The 22,289-nt window shown below is 44.4% G+C and overlaps 1 protein-coding gene across 24 annotated transcripts in view; it reads left to right on the top strand.

Moving 5' to 3' along the window:
- Window positions 1-22,289, top strand: part of Kalrn (kalirin RhoGEF kinase) — a 606,229-nt gene that overhangs the window by 298,553 nt on the left and 285,387 nt on the right. For all 24 annotated transcript variants that reach the window (XM_029470420.1, XM_029470427.1, XM_029470426.1 and 21 more), the window contains one exon: window positions 19,666-19,857. In XM_029470420.1, coding sequence (XP_029326280.1) covers window positions 19,666-19,857 — 192 coding nt within the window. The remainder of the gene's footprint in view (window positions 1-19,665; window positions 19,858-22,289) is intronic.

Genomic DNA, 22,289 nt, shown 5'->3' with positions numbered 1-22,289 from the left:
AGGCCTTCTTTCTCTGCCAGGGAGCAACTGGAGACATTTTCACGAACCATTTGTTAGGAATAATTTTCAACAGGGAAAAAAACTCACTGCCAAGTTCTGACAAGAACAAACTGGAGCTCTTCCACCTGGAAGCCAGGTTTAGATAGAGGGATCTGAGTTTTAAAGCCATCTGCGGGTGGCAGGGGGCACCCTAGCCTCATCTGCATCAGTGCCTATGTTTGCCTTGGCATACACAAAGCAAATGCTAGGCCAACACACATGGCCTGTGGGGTTTACATAGGAATTGATAGACAGCTGTCCTTCTGTAGTCTAGGGATCCACAAAACAAAATTTTGGTTACCTCAGCTCTAATTACATAAGTCAATGGTGTTGCACGTTGTAGGCTATTTTGTACACTATATCTTAGACTCAATAATGCCAAATTCAGACTGAAATAGCTCTGGTGGACTTTAGTCCATCACATGCCTAGAATTTGAAAATATCACCCAGGGAGGAGGCAGTGTGAAAGTCTAAAACAGGAATTCCAATGCCATGTGATGGACTCGCTCCATTTTCATCTCTCTTCTCCCCGAGGCTTGAACTCTGTCTAAAATTATGTGTGTGGGTCATTCTCATTTGCTTAAAAAGTTATAGCTATGGAAGAAAGGGTTATTTAGATATAGACTTTGTATCGGACCTTTTGTTAGTGTTAGAAAATTCCTGACAGAATAAAATAGAGAAAGTTTATTATAGCCTTCAGTTTCTGAGTTCTGCTGCTTCTGTGTTGGAAAGCAGAGCATCATGGGAAGCAAGGCAAGGATGGCCAGCCAAGAAGCACAGAGAGAGCGCTTCTGTACCCAAGGGCTTTCTCTCACCCCTTTTCGTTGCATCCCTGGATACAGGCTGTGGGATAGTGATGCCCTCTTCCCTCCTTAGGTGATCCTCTCTGGAAACATCCTCACAGGTAGACTGCCTTCTGATCATCTAGGTGTCTTTCAACCCAATCAGACTGTCATTCATACCTTGGATCTGGTCCACCTGTAATCGCCATCACTCTGGTGAAAGTTCTGTGTTTATAAGGTTAGAAAGAGTCACAGTTTGGGATTTATTTTAAAAAATCATATCCTATCATGGCTTCAAGGTACCCAGTGAGGCACCAGGTGACTTGAACACAGGACAGAGTCCTAGGTTCCACTTTTGTTTGTTTTGTCTCTTCCATGAAAGCCATTGGGTCCGTTAGTACCATGTTCCTCACCCCCGTCCACAGAATGCCGACTACAGATCCTTCCTACTCTCTTCCCTGTGTGGGGAATAAGTGTCAGTGTCAATGGGATGGGTACAGGGATTGGGGCATGTGGGTAGAAGGCCTAGAGCTACCCTACCAGTGACATAACCTTGCCAAGCCTCAGTTTCTGCATCTACAAAATGGGAATAATGCCTATTCCATCTTATCTGAACTAGGCATTCAGATAATATATTTAGTATGGCTTCAGTTTACTTAGAGCACAGAGCAAATGCTAATCGTTATCATTCTTATTCAGGAGATATTGTGACTGGATGAGATCATGTCTGGAACACATTCACAAAAGACGCACTAAAGATACAGAAGAGATTGATGAGATGGAAGCAAACTGGGAGTTTCCCAAGAGAGGGAATGTGACTCTCAGTCTGACTGAACTCTTGACGCCCTAGGCTACTTCACTGTGGAGGGCCAGGTTCCCAGGCTTGCTCACTGGATTAGCTGGAATTCGATCCACATTCTAAAGCTAAGGCTAATGATGTGTTGAGCAAGGCTCTTCTTTGTTCTCACGTTTCTGTAAGTTGGGTCAGGGAGACTCTGGGGGCAAAGCAGTTGCAAATGGAAACAATATGGTGCTTTGTACTGGGGGCAGCAGGTCTCTTTCCTCTGTCTTCCTCCCTCCCTGCTCCCTTCCCATCCTGCCTTCAGTCTTGGACACTGTAGGTGGGGGGTGCTGAACCCACAGTGATCACCTCATCTGGCCTCTCTGACTCCCGAACCATAGTTGTCTGAGGATAGGAGAGAGAGCTCGGCAGCCAGTGTTCCCTCACTAGCCTGGCTGGACCACCCCTCCTTGTCTCCTCCTAACCTGTGACCAAGGCTCCTCTGACTGTTGGGCTTGTCCTCTGCTTGGAAGATGACTGCCTGTGGCCTCATATTTTAGACTTTAAAGTTGGCCCCAAAGCACATTTCCTACTGAAAAGTACCCCCAGGCTTCCCTGGCTTGCCCTGGTAGCTCCTTTACCTAGCATGCTCCTGGTGTTAGATTACCAATTTGTACTTCACGTCATACCTCATTTCTTTCGTGTCCTTAGAGAGGGAACTGTTCTACATAATTTAATTTTATAGAGAGCTAAGACTTCACCCTAAGGATCTCCTGGTGAATTTCTACTCTCATTTTTACTGATGGTAAATAATACACAGTTCTAACGTACAGTCTGTGCCTTACATACAGACTATTGTATACATATCTCCCTTCTTGGTGCTGTAGGCCCACTCACTAATTTCTGTGATGAGTAGAGAGCCTGCCAAGGCCCAGCATAGAGGCTAAGGCTGTTCTTCAATGAGGGTTCCTTCCAACGTGGCAATGTAGTTCTCAGTTCAGTTGAATCCAGTTCCTGCAGCTATGTATGTCAGTCCTTGGAGGTTCTAAAGCAGCTCCCGTTCCCATAGCCACATTTCAGGTGATGATGATGCTTTCAATAACTATCACATTTTATTTATTTAATACGTTTTTGCGTGAGCACATGTGCTCATGCACACTCTTATGCATACATGTAGAGGTCAGAGGACAACTTGCCGGAGTTAACTCCTTCCTTCCATCCCAGGGATCAAACTAAGGCTATCAGACTTGATACCTTACCTGCCTGATGACCCATGGTAATGATGATTTTTAACAGTATCTATGGGGCGTGGGCGCTGGTTGTGGGGAAATAAAATGGGTAGAAGAGATGACCCAAGTCCCACCAGAGCTCCAGGGCTTTGGATGGGCAGATTCAGTGAGGGGGTGGGGCCTGCCACATGCTCTCTACACTGCTGAGTGGGCGTCTGGCTATGGGCCAGAGAACCCCAGTCCAAGGGGGTGGAGAGAGAGCAGTTAGCGCCCCTGAGCCTCATGGAGTCCAGGGACAACAGGTTCTAACTCTTGGGCATCACAGGACATTGCTGGACACCGCGGAAGAGCTGAGAACGAAGTGAGGGCCTCAGTCAACCCCAGGGAAGAAGGGAGAAGGGGCAGGGGGAGAAGGCACTAGGTGGTTCCCATGAGGGCGAGAGTCTTTGGTCTGGTCTGGTGGCTGGAAATGCTGGGAGGTCTTCCTGTGGGGGAGTAGAAGAGGCTCTTTAGGGAAAGGTCTATTCCATTGTTCTAGCATGGTGGATCTTGATGAGCAGAGACAGTCCATGGTTTTAGAGCTTTATTATAGAAAAGGAGAGAGAGAGAGACAGAAAGACAGAGAGAGAGAGACACAGAGAGAGAGAGACAGAGACAGAGACAGAGAGACAGAGAGAGAGGCAGAGAGAGACAGAGAAGAGTAAAAGGGCAGGGGGTGGCCATGGTCACATGAAGAGAGGGGAAGAAGGGAGAGGAAGAAAGGAGGGAGAGAGAGGGAGCAAGAGGGCTAGAGAGAAAGCAAGAGAAGCAAGAAAGAGAGGAGGGGCCAAGCAGCCCCTTTTGTAGTGGGCTGGGCTACCTTGCTGTTGCTGGTAACTGTGGGGAGGAATTTACCTGGCAATAGCCAGGGGGTAGAGTCTGGACAGCCTACATGACTGATGGCCACAGGATTATGGACCTGGGTCCTCGTATCAGGAGCCTATGTCTGGGAGCATGGCAAACAGGCCTTCCATCCCTTGCAGAGTTATCTGCTGGGTCTCCAGGGTTTGAACCTAGCTCGACCAGAAAACAGGTTGTCTTTCACAAGTACCCTCAGTGAGGGTATTTCTAAAGCTCAGTTCCAGGGTAGAACAGCAACACTGAAGGAGTGGGGCTGGTTCTCCTAGCTCTGCTAGTTTTTATTTGCAGAGATTTAAGCATTTCTGTCCATGTCAGCTTGCCAGGCTCCATCTCTAGAAGCACCACCAAACAGACCAGCATCGTGCTTGCCACCCATCCTGCTGTCAGCTCTGGGATAAACTTTGATAGGTGTCTGACAGCGAGGAGGAAGCCTTTCAACCAACACTCAGAGCCTGTTTCAGATAGGTCACTAGGCTGGGAACCTTCTCCACTGGTACCTGCTCTCCTTTGGCTAGTCTCTCCCTTGTCTGCTGGGGAGATCACCTGAGGGTCATGAATATACGCTGCTGGCACTCTGCCAGGAAGAATAATTCCTAAGGTTTCATAGGCAATTGCTTTTAATCCAATCTCCTTTTGCGTGTATATATCATACCAGAACCACGCCTCTTCTAACCTGTGATGAGCAGTGTCATCAAGTTCAAGCCGGGAAAGGGGAAATATGTGATTGGAGCTGCAGCAAGATTTACAGGCTGTATGGCGATTTCACTCTGGCTGGCCAGACAAAACACGCCCCTCTCTAAGTACATTTACAGTGATACTTATTTGCATTTCCAAGCCCATTCAAATCGTCATCGTTTGGTTGGCAAATATATTGAATCCTTGTCTTTATCTTTTGAAGCTTATCATATTTTGTGGTTTTCACATTTTGAAGAAACCCCTTTTAGTTGTAGAGCATTGCAATGATACATGAATTTGAAAGCTACTGATCTTGTCACAGGTCCTCATCCTACCTTCCCCAGGCAACCATGGCAAGCATGCGAATATAATCTGTTTGTTTTTAGATTGAGTGGTAGAGAATGCACTGCGTGTAAATTTTATATCACAAGTGGTTTTTTTTTTTCCAATAGTAAAACCGATGCTGCATGTTCATCAGAGAACACGTGGAAAGCAGAGACGCAGTAGAAAGGAGAATCCATTGCTAATCTTACTCAAAGATAACCACTGTGAATGCTGCCCCACAAACAGTACCCAGCAGAGCGCCAAGAGTGCTCTGCCTGGGGATCAGTGGTGAAGTCCTAGTTAACACCTACCATGGGCATCTACGAGAACTTCCTCAGGGTCTTTTCCTTCCCCGAGTTTTTCTCCCTCTGAGCATAATCTACCATGTATAATACTTACACGTTGATCCCAAACTGACAGCCATTATCAGCAGTAGTTTTGGAATAGAGAAGAAAGACGTATGACTGGCTCTGTCCACGTTTCTTCACATCCTCATTTCCTTAAATGTTCTTGAAATACACAGCTAGGGTGACTGCATAATCCTCTAATGGGAGGATGCGGCACAATATCGTGAACTATTCTTTTTAAAAATCAATTTGTATTAGCCCTTTGAGGATTTTATAAATGCATAGCATGTGTTTAGATTATATTCACCCTCCACTCCTCTTAACCCCTCCCTTCCCTGCTACCTCCCAACTCAAGTCCACCTTTTTGTTCTGCTTCTATAACCCAGAGTACAGTTTATGGTACTTATATACTCATGGGTGTGGGGCCAGCCACTGGAATGTTGGCAACCAACCAGGGGCCACAGTCTTAAAGAAAACTGATTCACACCCCCTCCCTCCAGGAGCCAATAGATCCTCAGCTTGAGGTAGGTGACTCCCACCTCACCATTCTAGACTGACTTGTTCCTGTGTCAACAGCCACATCTACTGTGAGTTCATGAGTACTGCAGTCCTGTCGTGTCCAGAAGACACTGGGTTGTTCGTGTCCTCTCTGGCCTGTCTTTTCCATCCTCTATTCCATGATGGCTTCTGTGCTTAGAGGATGGGATAAACTGTTCTCATTAATAAACATTTTGGCTATCAATAACTTGTAATCTGGGGATGGAAAGATGGCTCAGATGTTAAGAGCTGCTCCTAAGGACCCACATTTGGTTCTTAGCACCCAGGTTTGGTGGCTCATAACCACCTGTAACTCCAACTCCAGGGCAACAGTGACTTCTCTGACCTTCTTAGGCACTCTGCAAACACCACACACCCACACAAACACTCACACACACATATCCCTCTGAAAAATACAAGTTGTGATTTTATAAGCCAGTTACTGTGTAGCTGAAGATGGCTTTGAACTGCTAATCTTTCTGCCTCTGTATCTCAAAGCACTAGGACTATGGGTGTGTGCCATCACACTTATTGTTTTTTTTGTTTATTTGTTTTCTTTTTTTTATAATGTTCATTTTTTTATTTTAAATATTTTTATTATGTATTTTCCTCAATTACATTTCCAATGCTATCCCAAAAGTCCCCCATACCTTCCCCCCCCCCACTCCTCTACCCACCCATTCCCACTTTTTGGCCCTGGCGTTCCCCTGTACTGGGGAATATAAAGTTTGCGTGTCCAATGGGCCTCTCTTTCCAGTGATGGCCGACTAGGCCATCTTCTGATACATATGCAGCTAGAGTCAAGAACTCCGGGGTGTAGTGGTCATCACGCTCGCCTAACACACTTATTGTTATGGGCTGCTGAGGACTGAACTCTGGCCTTCGTGTGTGCTAGACAAGCACTCTGTCAACTGAAATAAATCCCCATCCCAGTTTCAATTTAGAGAGAATCTTATTCCAGAGCCCAAGCTGCCTTAGCTCCTGAGCAGTGGGATTATAGGTGTATGTCACTGTGTCAGGTCATCCTTGAATTCTAGCACAAGCTTTGAGCCCTACTATTAACTGACCGGTATTATCCTGGATAGACTGGAATTAACCCATCTTGACTTAAGTATCTTGGAAGCAGGATCCAAATTTCCTCCTCTATTCCCTGTCAGCCCTTTACTATTCTCTCATCCTTATCCTGTAAGAACTACAGTATTGGATGGTTTCTTCAGGCTCTGGCCATCCCAAACAGTAGCAAAGAAACACTCTAGGCTGAAAGTTGAACGGTTCCTTCAATGGGACTTCCTCTATGGTCTTGCAGTCTTGTGGTTTTCAACTAGAAGGCAGTTTTGTCCCCCTTCTCTGAGACATTTTTGTCTGCATCTGGAAATATAATTGGTTGTCATGTCTGGGGAAGCGATTGCTAAGGGTGTCCTGTGGGACAGGACAGGATGATAAAATGGTAGAAGGAAGCAGAGGCCATGCCCTGCATGTATTCTGCAGGCTATGTGCAGAATAGCTCTGGTTTTTGCTTCCTAGGGCTGCTCTAGCGATGTGATGTAGTCTGGAGGGATTAAAACAACAGACATACATTTCCTCACGGTTTTAGAGGATAAGAATCCTGAGATCAGAATATTCACTGCACTGAGTTCTTCTTGAGAGCTGTCTCTCTAACTTCTTGTAGTGTACTACATAGTATTAGTGTTCTGTGGCTTATAGCTACATCACTCCAGTCTTGCCTGTCATACCACATGGTGAGTATCTATTTCTCCACATGATGCCTTTTGATTTGAAAGCAGTCATACTACATTATGGGCTATTCTATTCTTATTCAATATCTTAACTGGCTACATCTGTAACAACATTGTTTCAAATAAAGTTATACTGTCAGGTACTGAGAGAACTTCATCAGATCTTCAACCTGTGAGGACAGACCTTAACCTGGAATTGCCCCTTAAGGAATGTGCAGTCAGGCCCAAGACATGAGTCAGGGGTGCTATTGAGAAAGCAGTCCTTATCATCTGTGCATCACCCCAGGTTAGGGTAGCTAAGATAGGAGGGGGATGCTATAACCTGAGTGTTATATCTCTTCCACATTCCTGCCTAATCCCCAAAATTATAGTGTTAGGAGCAAGGCCTTTGAGAGGCTATCAAGTGAATGGTAGTACTGCCCTGAAGACCTTCTCCGCCATACCAGGACACAGTGATAAGGAACTGTTTATAAACCCTCAATGGAGTCCTCACCAGACACTAAGTCTGCCAGCATCCTGATCTCAGACCCCCCACCTCTTCCCCCAACTGATGCCTGGAGATTTCTGCTCTTTAAAAGCTGTGTGCTCTAATGTATTTGCCAATGCAATGTGAGTGGACCAAGACAGGTGGAAAGGGAAGGGTGCAGAGCCATGAAAGGTAGAGGAGAGGATAAACAGGAGCACTGTCAACAAGAGGGTCAGTGACCTCCTCGCAGAGGCTGCGAGCCACAGTCTAAAGTAAAAAATATTTTTAAAAAATTCAGGCACAGGGTTTCTTCTTACTAAGGTAACCATTTATGTTCTTGGATAAAAGTCACAGTTGTTATCATTTTAAATGTGCCTTAGGCAGCACAACCGCTGGGCAATTGCCTACCCTCCATGCTGTTAGAATCTACCTTCCCATAGATAACCACAAGCCATCAGTCAGGATTTATTATGCTCCATCTGAGCTGCTCTCAGCTCTAATCAGGCAGTCCTCTGGGCCATGTTTTCTTTGCCCCTAGCCCATGGTGGCTCTCTTTTCTCCTCTTCTGTAAGCTCTTTCTCTTCTATGGCTCCTCTCTGTTTCTCCTTCTTTTTTTTTTTTTTTTTTTTTTTTTTTTTTTTTTTTTTGGTCCCAAGCCCAGAAAACCTAAACCCTGCCTATGTCTCTTCTCCTTAGCTATTGGCTGTTGACATCTTTATTTACCAATTAGAATTAACCAGGGACCAGGTTCCTCNTTTTTTTTTTTTTTTTTCTCATGGTCCCAAGCCTAGAAAACCTAAACCCTGCCTATGTCTCTTCTCCTTAGCTATTGGCTGTTGACATCTTTATTTACCAATTAGAATTAACCAGGGACCAGGTTCCTCGGGGTGTCTTTCATGCAGACTCTGTGGCTTTGGGGGCACCCAAATTAACATTAAAATACAAACCGTAGGCCAACCCGCTATAAAACAGCCAGCCTCTGAGATGTGACCACCCCAACCTGTAAGGATGTTTGTGACCCAGGTAATGAGAAGGATTCGGAACATGTGCCAGCAGGGGAGGAATGCATATCACAACCTCTGTGTCCTTCTATCGTTTCATCCCCTGACCACCCTGTTGATGCTTGGGCCAGGCAGTCTTATCCTCTCTGACTCTTTAGCAATGGAGCAGAAGAGAAAAATAAATCTACAAGTCCCAAAGTTTTCAGCAACTTTGAAGCTATTTTGTCTCTCCAAAGCCCTGCCTTCTCCCTGTCACCCCCACTGCCTCCCACAGGCAGCCAAACTTAGAACATGGAAAACAGGAGAAACAGCAACACTTGGAAGTCCCATCTTTCTAGAGAGAACATTTCTTTGGGTGCACACCCCCCCCAAATCTTTCTGATTGCCAAACTCCATAGCAGGTGGCCTCATTCCGAGCCACGAGGCTGCTGTCATGCCACCTGCTTGCTTTCCTGGCTTCTAGAATTCCACAGGAGAATGAATTTCCACAGGACCGGAACCACTGGCACTCTGTATCTACATCTGGGTTCTTAAATCTACCTTCCTCAACTTTCTACTATTTTTGTTCATATTCTCATGAAGAGGCTGCATACTCGCACTCATTATATTTTGCTGATTTGAGGTATGGCGGGGTGGGACTGATCAGAGGAGCAGAGACTGTGTTATCCAGTTGCAGGATGGTGAGATGTTTCTTTTGTGATCTCTAGAGCTTTTTGTCTTTATGTCGTGACATACTCCTGCATTCTGAGACCTGCTGTTCCCTTCTGTTTGTTCCATGCAGCACCTCTGGGTCAGCTTCTGACTCCTAGTCCTTCCATATTCTATACTATATTTCTTATTTTTCAGATCTCAGTACTAACCTGGGCTCTCCCAGCCTTGTCTTCCAGCACTGTATCTGTCCTACATTGGTCTTCTCTGTCCCTTTAAAGAGAAATGGGCAAAAGTCTTTGTTTTGTCATATGTCAGTTCCATGAGGGCTGCCATGTTTTCTGGAATCTTAACTGGACTTCCCCAAGGGCTGACCCTGGTACTTCCTGTCTACTCGTACCTTGTGACTCATAGCAACAGCCCTTAGGATTGGCCAGGCCTTTTATTTGAACAGCACAGTTTCACTGTTGTTACTGTACTAATGGATTGCTCGTCTGATAGATAGTTCTCATTATTTCCTTTTCTCCCTTTACTGAGATTGCCTAGGCATTCAGTTCCAGCCCATGATAAGACAAAATGCACAGGAGTGCCTTTGAAGTCCAGTGTGTAAGCAGAGAGGGCTATTAGTGGTCAGAAAGGGAAAAAGAATCAATGAAAGGGGTACCCTAGCAAAGCATGGCAGCTGCTCTATTGAGAGTTTCTAGGTCTAGTTTCATTCATATTTTTATACTGATGCATTACACACACACACACTCCACACGTGTGTGGAGATCAGAGGGCAATTTGTGGAGTCAGTTCTATCCTTCCACCGTGTGGGTTCCAGGAATCAAACTTGGATCTTCAGGCTTGGCAGCAGTGCCTTTACTGGTTGAGCATCTCACTGGCCCCTAGGCTCATTGTTAAATATGTTGGTGATATTGTGTGATATTATTAAACAAGTTAGTGATATTGTGTAAATGTTTGTTCATCTTCAAAATTCATGTTGAAGTCTAATTTCTATTGTAACAATATTAAGAGATGGGACACTTAAGAGGTGACTTGCGTCTAAGGGTTCTATCACCCTAGGTGGGGTTTGCACCTTTATGAAAGAACAAACCTGGTCCATTATTGGCTCTTATACCTCTGTCAACCAATGACACAGCAACTGTAAGCCCATGAATTTCTGTTCATTATAAACTTACCAGATATTCTGTTGTAGCAGATAAAAAACAGACTAAGAGTGTTTTATTTTAAGAAAATAAAATCCTAAGAAATTCAAGTTTTTAAAATGAACTATTTATAGACAAGGTGCTGAAGCATTTTAGATATGAAGAGGAAAACACTTTCTAGCAAGTCGAGATAGATATGGGAACGGACAGGGTGATGATTACATATGTACAAGTGATAAAGCCGGCGTTCAGGTTCCCAGAGAAGATTGCATTGCCCAAACTATTTGTTCTGGGAAATGTTGGCATCTACTACAGTTATTTTTGGTATCGATCCCAATTATAACTGAAGATTTGGATGGACAGGGTCCAACTCAAGGAGCATCTGGCTAGGGCTCCTCATTAGACACGCCTTATTTGGACATAGAAGTGGCCTTCGTGGAGCTGGCTATTGTTTGCTTGCCCCATTCTTTAGAACTGTAGGAGGATGTCCTTCCAGCAATGTGAGGTGGTTGGTGAGTTCATCACTGGTACTCAGAAGTGGTTCCCCCTCTCCTGTAACTTCCACTGTAGACCATTCTTCCGTTGTCATGTCTGTCCCATAACTTCCCCACAAGAGTCAGACGGAGAGCTGCCTGGTGCCCCACATTAGACACTGAAAAACATCTCCCTCTCTTGCCCTCACTGATTGAAGAGCATATGCTGTGTTGATACTATGTTTCAGACATATTATATGCTCAAGTGAATCGTTTTAAACTTATCCCAGTAGCCTAACGCCCATTTGCAGGGAAGACATATTTCTAGTGTTAAATGGAGCTGGGAAATATCACTTACAAATAATTTTCTCCATCTATTCATTCTAGAGTTTGGGGCAGACTGAACAGAAGGGGAACATCCATTTCAGAGACTTACTGCCGCACAGTAGGACTTTCAGTTTGAATGAGCACTGAACGTGGAGAGTACTGGGTCTAGGAGGTGCATTGACAGGTCCCAAGACAGATGGGTAAGACAGGAGTCCTTCATTCAGGAGGAATGTGGAAGGCAGCCCTGGAGGTGTGTTTCAGAGCCACAAGAACCAAGGCTAGAGTGTCACAGTGTGAGAGCAAGGACAGCAGAGTAAGGATATACAGAGCAGTGAGGGAGGAAGGGATAGAGATTTTATTTTGTGATTTGGAGAATGAGATTCTGTGCAAGTACTTGGAGGTTTACAGTTAAGACTTGGTGTGTTTTGTCATTATGTAACATTCTAGAAAGAAGAGACTCTTAACTCTCTGAGCCTCAAACGTCTCATTTTAAAGACGAAATTGATAACACATCTCTGTTGTTGATCCCCAAACTTGGAGATTATGTAGGTAAAGAACCCTAACATAAGGTCAGTGTCCTGTGGGCACCTAGGTTAATTGGTGCTGAATATTTAAAATATACTATTTAGTTTTTAATAGTGTGAGATTTCCCACAGATACTTTTGTCATTAATTTCTAATTTAGTTATATTATAGTCAGAAAAAAAAAGGTGACGTGTCCCTTTGAATTTGCCATTATATACAAAAAATAAGCTTTGTCTTGGTAAATGTTCTAGGAGCCCTCAGAATGAATGTGTGGTCTGCTGTGGTTGAGCAGATTTTCCATAGAGGTTAAGCAGGCCAGGCCGGCTGGAGATACTCAAATCCCTTGTTCTCACTCACTCAGATAGGAAAGTGGGATCTCTGGCTGTAACTGTCCATTTGTATAATCATCAGAGTCTGTTTTCTATACCGTGAACATTTGTTTTTATCTATATAAATGCTTAGCATTTTTCTGTGCATGCAATAAACGATCCTTTGATCATTATGGAATGATCTGCTTTTCCATAGTAATACAGACACTCCCAAGTCTAGAGTTTATATGACCACACAAGTTTCTTTTGATTATGGTTATCATGCTATTTTTAAATCCTTTTCTTACCTTCAGCTTACTTATATATTTGAACAGTGTTCTGCATAGCATATAGTTTGGACTTTTTTTTTTTTAATCCAACCTGACAGTGCTGATTAGGGCTATGGTATTTTGACAGTTGATAGTTGATGGAGCCTTGAGTCTCTTATCTTGTTTCCATTTGTTCTATGTCTGTCTGTCTGTCTGTCTGTCTTTCTGTCTGTTTGTGGTTTTCTAAGACAGGGTTTCTCTGTATAACAGCCCTGGCTGTCCTGGAACTCACTTTGTATACCAAGCTGGCCTTGAACTCAGAGATCTGCCTGCTCTGCCCCCTAGTGCTAGGATTTAGAGTGCGCACCACCACACCAGGCTTGCTTTATGAGTTTTCTTGGTGGTAATGTTGCCTGCCTTCCTTCTATTTTGCCTTTTACTTAGATGAATTGAATATTTTTGATGACAGATTCTATCATCTTCATTGATTTACTAGTTTTTTGAATAGCTGTTTTAAGGTAGATAGTATTTACACTTATCACAGTTATTTACAAGTAATCCTGTATTTTTCTATTGCATGCTTCCATTTTATCTTCCTAGATTTGGTGCTATTGTTGCCATATATTTTACATAAACTTATGCTAAAATCCCACACTAGATTCTTTTTGTTTAAACAGTCAGTTATAAGGAAAAGAGATGTAAGTGATAGGAAAAGACATATTTATCAGTTACTCAGCATCACCAGGACTCTCCACTCTTGTGTATAAATCCAGTTTTCCATAATAACACAGTTTTTCTTTCTTCCAGAGAATTATCTTTTTTTTTTTTTTTTTTACTTATTTTGAGTATATGCGTGATGTGGGTGTGTGGGTGTGTGTGCATCCATGTGTGGATACAGGAACACACATGCTGACCTGGACATTTAAAGGTGAGAAGACGCTCAGATGTTGATCCTTAAGCTTCTCCTTTGTCTGAGATGGGGTGTCTTCACTGTTACATACACCACGCTAGCTGCTCCCCGGCTCCCAGAGAGGCTCCTTTCTCTACCTCCATTTGCCCATAGGCATGCTGGGATGATAGATGCCTATGCTATTGTAGCTAGCTTTTATATGGGTTCTGAGGATCTGAACCCGGGTTAAGCCCTTTTACCCACTGAGATATCTCTAAAGTCCCAGAAGGACCTCTTTCTAATATTTTGGCCATATAAGTCTGCTAATGAAGAATTATTTTAGGTTTGTATATCTGAAAAAGTATCTAACCTTTGTTTGTGAAAAATACTTGGCTGGGTATAAAATTCAGTCTTCAAGGGCTTTTACCTTTGAACACTCTAATGGTCCTGCTCCGCTGTCATCCTGCCTGTACTGTTTCTATAGAAAGTCTATGTCATCTTATCTCCCCATACAGCATGCCTTTTCCTCTCTGATTACTTTTAAGATTTCTTTCTCTTTTTTTATTTATTTGATCTGAGTTTATACGTATAATTTTTGTGCATTTTTTTTGTGTTGAAGGTTTTTTGAGTTTCTCAGATCTGTGCATTTATAGGTTTTGCTAAGTTTCAATTGCATGGCTCCTAGCCTACTTAAAGTGTGCCATGCCTCATGCCTCACGCCTCACGAATGCTTCAGTTTTACAATTATTTTCTCCCGCTCTTGGGATTTCAGCCTGAGTAGTTGCTGTGTGTGGCAGTGGGGGTGTATCTGGAGAGGGGATGATGCGCACGTGAAGGCCACAGGTCGCATCCCCCCATGTTGTTCTCCATCCTACTGGCATGGTGCCACGCCCCAAATCTTGCCTGAGTTAGAGATCTGAATTCAGGTCCTCGTGCTTGTACTGTGCCCCTCCCCTTCTGAATAGATTCTGCTGCTCTGTTTCCCCATTGATTGATTGATCGATTCACTTTACATCCCGATCACTGCCCCCTTAGTGTTATGTTTCGAAGCTCAGTAATCCTGCCTTCTGCAGTTGTCTAACCTGCTGCTAATGTGATCCACTGCATTTGTTATCACTGAGAGTTAAACTTTTAAAATATTCTGTTTCTCGACTTCTATATTTTGAATATGTGAAATATAGATATAATGGACAATTTTTAAATCATTGTCTACTATTTCTAACATATGCATACTTTTTATATAAATTATATTATATATAATATATAATATTTTATATTAACATATATTTATGTATATATTTTTTCTGTGTCTGTCTTGATTGACTTATGTTTCTCTTCACATGGATTGTTTTCCACTTTTTTGTGTGTGCCTGTGGACTTTTTTCTTTTCTATCCTCGTCATTGAAATTTGCCTTGACCATGGCTGAGTAGTTTTAGTTCTATAAATATCGGAAGTTCTCTGGGATACAGTTGAGTGACTTGGGAGAAGTTCAGTCCTTTCCAGTCTTAAAATGTGATAGGCAAGAAACAAAGCAGTACGTAGTTTACCTGTTAAAGGCCTAGTCCCTGCTGAGTACTGTACCAATATCTCAGGAACCTCGTAGGGTTTGGGACTGAGAGGTGGGAATAGACACTATTGCTAGCCCAGTGTGAGTCCTGGGCACCATTATCTAATCCTTTTTGGTGGTCTAGCCTCAGGTAGCTTCATATAGGTGGATCTTCTGTAACTCTGCCTCAGAAAGGGCAAGGAAGGAACGGAAGTTCTCAAACGCTAACCCAGGGTAAGGTTCTGGACTTTGATTGTTGCCGCTCATGACTAAGTTTCACAACAAGTCCATTCTCCCAGTGCCGTGTTTCCATGGCTCCTTTCACCTCAATGCATATATTCCTTTGTTTCTCTTCCTTCAAATCATGTTGCTTCTAACCATGGGGCTTTGAAAATAGTTATTAGGTGTCAGGAGAGGAGCCCCTACGGGTCCTCTATAAAGCCTGCTTTCCAGGATGAGTTGGCATTTGTGAAATAATAAGAGCTACTTCTAGGCTTCTTCCCCTCTCCTCCCAGAATACAAAGCCAAAGGACTAATTCCATATCACCGTGGAAACTGACTCTCAGCTACAGAGAGGCTTCATTCACTGTCTCCCCACCCCCTTTGCTTTTAAAAGGCGCGTCTCTGACCTTCTTTCCATCTTAAGAAATCTGAAGCAATGTCTGTGTTGCTGGAATTCCTATAGTTTTAGGTAAACTATCCTTTGTTTGCTCTGGGGAGCAAACAAAAAGGATAATGAGCAAGACTGCAGTAGGGAATTAAACTTAGATGTAAGAGCTAAACTACTATCAGGAGTATTTTACCTGGTTGGTGCAGAATAGCGAGAGCAATAGAACCTTGTAACCATCTGCATGACCCAAACCTACGACTTGGAGGTGCTGGCTACCACAGCCCTCTGTGAAAGATCTAATGGCTGGGAGATCAAAATCCCAGCACTGAGTGTATGTTTGGCATGCCAGGTGGGAAACCCAGGCAAGGGCTCAAGGCCAAGGCAGTGGTTAGGTGACTGGAAAGCTAACACAGGCCAAGAGTTATGTCAGAGTGAGGTCAAGTCTGGCCCAGGGGCAGCACCCATTGTTGATTTGGTGAGAAGGTGAGCGTAAATCTCTTGTCAATACTTGTCCCAATATGGGGTCAGCATATTTCTTTGGTAATATTTCAATTGATAGTCTCTGAACAGATTGTTATTTCAACACTGGACCAGGTGATCAGATGACCTAAGCGGGAATGAACAGCGTGAGTTTTAGCATGTCAAGTCTTATATCACATAATGTGTGCAGATCAGAGTTGGATATTAGGATTTGTGGGGATTGATGTATTATTTACTTTATCAATTGATTCACTAATACCTATGGAACACTTTCTTGGTAGTAGATATGAAGAAAAAAGATGGAAGACACCATCTGGCCCAAAACAGAGAATATGATCTGGTAGGAGGCAGGGTATGATGGTTTGAATATGCTTGACCCAGGAAGTGGCACTATTAGAAGTAAGGCTTTGTTGAAGTAGGTGTGGCCTTTTTGGAAGAAGTGTGAGAGTGAGGGGCAGTTTAGGTCACTTTCAGGAGCCCAGAAAGGGGCCCCTAGGTCAGCCTTCAGAAAAAGAGTGAGATAAGGGAGGACTTCCTAGAGCAAGTGACACTGAAGCAGGGCCTTAAGAGGTGACTGAGAGCTGGTCATGTAGAAAAATAAAGGAAGTGCATCCCAAACAGAAGTAGATGTAACGATACACACACAAGTCATCACCTAAGGTTCTGGAAAGGCAACTTGTTTATTTATAGATAGGTATATAGGTGGGTGATGTGTGTTAATGCAGATGGGGAAGACAGGGAAGTCAAATGAAGAGGGACCCCATATGCCATGCTAAGTCATTTATCCAAATGTATAAGAAAACACAAACCCTTTTAAGCAGACAGGAGGTCTGCTGGATCTGGATTTGAGGGGTATTTTGGGTAATAACTGGGGAGAACATTGGGCACAGACAAAGCAGGGAGCCCAGCTTTTAGCATACACAACATTGTCTTTCCACCTGTGCCACCTAGCTCTTCTCCCCCACTCAGCCTGATTCTGCCTCTCTCAGTCATCTGGGCACACCATGCTCACACACCTCTTGCTAGTTTTGCCCACTCCACAAGCAATTGGTAGAGATATATTCATGTGTACCAGACACAGCTCCTGGCCTAGGGGAACCAAAGATGAATAAGATATGGAACCTTCCTTTAGGGTGTTCCCCTGTCATTAGAAGGTAGCATGGACACACATGATCCCTTTGCCATGTGATAACAACTGTGGTGAGGGATAACATGCAGTAAGTACCCGGAACATGAAGTGTCTTATTTCTGAACCCTCCCTCCTTTGACAGATCATACCTACCCACAGACATCTGCCTCCAGGGTGGGAGAGGCGAAGCAAAACAGTAATGGTGCTACCATCTTGAAGCTGTGCAGCCTTAGCCAGCAATTCTCTATGGTTTCTTCACATGAAAGATGCACCAATTCGTAGGTTATTGTGACAATTAAAGGAGACCTATGCATAAGATTTTAGGGTAGTTCTTGGCAAGGTGGGATCCTTGTTTATTATAGCTGTTGTTAGCCTCACTTGCTGTTGGTCATTTTATATTTTTGTTTTTGTTTTTGTTTTTCAAGACAGGGTTTCTCTGTATAGCCCGGCTGTCCTGGAACTCATTTTGTAGACCAGGCTGTCCTCGAACTCAGAAATCCGCCTGCCTCTGCCTCCCAAGTACTGGGATTAAAGATACCTGTCTCCTGCCAGGAAGCTTTAGCCCCCAATTATCTGTTGTGTTGAATGCCTTGTTTATATGTTACCATGTTATCTCTCTCAGCAATGATGTTATTCTTCTTTGAAACAAAGTAAATGTTACATGCTTCAGTCCCCCTGAGATGGTCGTTTATGCTGTTAGTATTAGAGTGACCACCCAGCCTGTTTTCCCTGGAATCAGGGGATTTCTGGGAACCAGGGCTTTCTTCACTTAAACCAATAATGCCCTTAGCAGATAAGGACATGGCAGTTCCCCCCCCACACACACACACCTGCTTACTGGTTTTAGATCATGCTTGTAAACACACTTGTCTTGTGAACTTTGCAACAAAATGTTATTGGTTGTATGAAACATAGAGTTATAACCCTGGGTTTCTGTGTGCATCTGAGATTCCCCAAGGTTCAAGGCAGAAATCTTAGGAATTCTTGAAGAAAAAAAAAACTTTCTTAAGATATATGGGTCTATTAACTGAGTATTATATCCAACTCAGAAACAACTGTTTTTGTTTGTTTTGTTTTTAAAACCTGGCTCACCACCTGGGAGGCCTCCTCTCCCCTGCCCCTCATCCTCATCTCTCTGATAACTCTGAGTGGCTCCTTTCATTTGTGCTGTAGAACTTACTTTTTTTTTTTAACTTGTGGAAAAGCCCCTTTCTTTATACCAGGCTCGTCTGGTTGTCATTGTTGTAGTCTGGTTATCATTTCTTGGACTGCCTGGTTGGCACAAATGATGTTTTTCCTTTAAGTTCTATCTGGCTAACATTAGGGCATTGGCCTTGGGCAGTTTCTTATCAAGCAATGTGTCTTAAGCATCCCTCGGGACCTCTCTGGGGATTCCTAATCATCAGCTTCATGCTTTCAGTAACGAAGAAGCAGGGTCAGATGCCTCCAGAGGGTCACCTTGGTGTTAGTGTCAGGCCGTAATTCATCCTGTAGCACTCAGAGGCTCAAGGAAGGCAGAATCAGTTCCATCCAGCTGTTGCCATAGCTTCTTACACTTCGCTGCTCACCTTGGATTTGATGATGGCTTCTGCTTCAGGATCCACTCAGTAAGCAACCGTTCCTCACCACAGGGCAGTGTGCTGACCTGGAGGATATGGGTAACTGTGTATACCAGTCGCGGGTCAGGATGTGTTGGATTAAGAGTAGCCAGCTGAGGAAAGTTGCCTTCATGATATAACATCTACTTTAAAAGCAGTGGCTGCCATCATGGTGGGCAATAATTGCAGGTGGGTTACATTTTAAATGCTGGTGAGAATACCATCCTGGGTACTGACAGGTTTGGGGGCTCATAGGAGCACACACTTGTATATAAGGGACACAGCAGCCCATGGTAAACAAACCCACCAGATCCGGGGCTAAGCTGCCTGCACGCATCCAGCGTTCACGGGGGCAAAGGAACTATTCTATATCCCCTCCCCCTGCTCTTGGCCTGCTTCCCATCCTTCCAAAAGATAAACACCAGAGTGAAGGGGAGATGGTGGGCGGGGGCAAAGCAAGCCTCCTACTTGGCGGTTTTTCATAGCTCTCGCATAGAGAAGCACAGAGCATCCTTGTGGACGTGCTATTTCCGACTCCCGCAGAAGCAGCCTGAGATGTGAGGACAAAAGAAGGGGCTCTGTGAGGGTGGGGAATCTGAGCAGAAGGGCTAAGGAGGTTCTCACAGCCCTCCTTTCTTATCTCTAGAGACGCTGCACCTCGGAGACATCCCAGAAGCAGGCGAGGCTCCTAGTCAGTGCCCGCTATGCTCACTGGTTGCTGGTAGGAGGCGAGGTGCCAGCTCCACGCACTCAGTGTGGTGCCAGATCAGGGAGCCGTTGGCTTGGTGCCTCCACCCTCTGTGCTCACTCCTTTGGGAGTCCCAGGGTGAGCAGTGAGAAGGCGTGAAGCTTGTTCCCTGGCTGCAAGTTGACTTTGCCTCACTTTTGTTGCTGGCAGAATACATACACCAATGCGGACAAGCTCCTAGAAGCAGCCGAGCAGCTGGCTCAGACTGGGGAATGTGACCCGGAGGAAATCTACAAGGCAGCCCGGCACCTGGAGGTGCGCATCCAAGACTTTGTGCGCAGAGTGGAGCAGCGGAAGCTGCTTCTGGACATGTCGGTCTCTTTCCACACGCACACCAAAGAGGTAAGGGGTGAGAGGGTGTGGGGCCCCGTGCAAGTTAGTTGGGCTCCGAAGAACTGGACTGAGGTCTAACCGATGTCCTAAGAGGCTAGGGGTTAGTAATCTTCAAGTCCTTTGCTATTGATAGCCTGCATTTAGGTCAGTACCAAATGTCGCCTATTCCCTCCCCATCTTTCCGGTAAAGGGAGAGTGACTGAGGCAGGCAGTTTTAGAAACTTAAACTAGAACATTCTGCCTGCAGCTCAAGACATTTCCAAATCTCTGGTATAGAAATAGTAGGTGAAAGAGGGGGTACAAATCAAAAATGGGCCACCACCTACCCCATTTCTCCTGGATGCTTCTTCCTGTCAGAAACTTTGATCAGTCTCAGAACTTTGATCAGCAACTTTGTCTTTGCTACTAGCAAGGAACGTTCAGGTGTTGCATGTGTTCAATTCTAATATTACAGATTGTTTAAGATAAAATTTTTATTGCATTTCTTCTGGGGGAAGTGAATGGAATACTTCTGTGCCATTTCGCAAGTGTGATGGAGGTCAGGGAACAACCTGCCATACTGGGCTCTCTCCTTCTACCACGTGGATCCAGGGGATCAAATCCAGATAGTTAAGCACTCCCAACTCCCTCTGTTTTACTGATTGTCTAAAACATTGAGACTTCTCCATAGGCTCTGCAGCTCAGGAGCAGGGAGGTGGGTATGAAAATTGATGTTTACTTTATCATGAAGAAAGCTGATGGACAGTGAAGGAAGCTGTACTGAGATGTCCTTCACATCAGGCAGACTAAATCCAAGACAGAATCATTCACCACTTGGAGAGAGGAGAGAGGAGGGGGAGCCTGCAAAGTGCTTGGCAGAGCAGGGGTCCCCTAGGAGGCAGTGATGGCAAACCTGTGATTGCTCTCCATCGCTGATTAACAGGGGGCAGTCTGGGATTGAGTAAGTGGGCAGGAAGGAGGCCCGTTTAGCATCTTGTGTGGTAACATCCTTGGCAGAGGAACTCATTTGGTGTATGCAAATGTTTAGGTTCCCCTAGGAATTTAGTTTAATAGGGTATTAATTAAGGTTTGATTGCTGCTCAGGAAAAAATAATAACCCTACTTAATTAAGTTGATTTTTGGTTTGGGAAGTGCATTAAGAAGCCTGGCTATTGCTAATCCACAGGCTTTTCTGACACTTCGTCAGAACCACCATGCAGCATTGCAGTGCCTATCAGAGGAAAACATGCAGAGATAATGTTTTGTAGGCTGAGTTCCCCCGGGCAGATGGAGGCCTGGTGAGCCCCTGAGGGTGGCTCTGCTTCGTCTCCATGGGACCTACAGCCACTTTCAGAAGAGTGTCTGTGAGAGGAGAGGATTAGCTCTAATCCAGGGCTTCCTGCCTAGTTGTCCGCTTGCTCGTGGCTCACTTGACTCTTAATGACAATCTCAGAGATCAAAGGCAGGTGGATTCCCTTGTCATTAAGGGCCTGTGGGTAAATCCCAGGAGTATGAATGAACAGGAGTTACACTCCTCCAGAGGGTGACAGGTTCGTGCCCTCTATTTGGAGGTGGTAGACAAGGCCAGTTTCTATTGCAGAACCACCCCCCACAGGGCAACCTGGCATCTAGGAGCCCTGTCTAACCGCATCTCCTGCCTTCTGTCAGGATTGAGATTCTGTTCCAGATAGTCTCTTAAGAAACCACATAAGCTTGTGCCAGTCACTAATGTTCCTGGTACTGGGTTCCCTTCTTTATGAAATAATTTAATCAGACTTGATGCTTGAAGTATGTTATTATTCTCATGTAGACCCAAATTTCCTTCTGTTTTGTTTCATTTTCCTCTTCTCCATTAGATGTTCATACTAATAGTTAATAAGAATGAATAAGCCTGAAACAGTCTAGGTGATTCCCTTCGCCTAAGGTCTGGCTCATTGTAAGTACCAACATTCTAAGAGTGTATTAAGCAGCTTTGGCGATGTTAAATAATACCTGCTACTTGCCAAATATATCACCTTATGTAATCTTCTTCATAAGCTTACGGATTTTACTATCCATAATTTCAAATGAGGAATGTTAAGGAAAGAATTTGTCTAAGGTTATGGAGTAGTGTCTTACTGGTGCAGCTTCAAGCAGCTTCTGAAATCCTGTCTAACATGCTTGATGCCAAAATCTGAAATAATCCAGGGAGAGACTTGGCATTTTCAGGGTGATTTTGGATTTGTGGATTAAGGATGCTGAGCCTGGACATGCTTTCACTCCTTAACTGCTGCCTATAGCTGTCTTCTTCCTCGCCTGTCTCCACCTCCTCTGCTCTTTCTTCTCTTTGTTCCCTCTCCTCCTTCTCCTCTTTCTCCTCCTCTTCTTCCTCTTCCTCCTCCTCCTCCTCCCCTTCTTCCTCCTTTACAGGGACTTGAGGAGGAGGTATATCATGGCTAAGAAATGTAGTCTTGCTTGTGTTC

This window comes from Mus caroli, chromosome 16, assembly GCF_900094665.2.
Source record: "Mus caroli chromosome 16, CAROLI_EIJ_v1.1, whole genome shotgun sequence".
NCBI lineage: Eukaryota > Metazoa > Chordata > Mammalia > Rodentia > Muridae > Mus > Mus caroli.
This window is presented reverse-complemented; position numbering and strand designations above follow the sequence as displayed.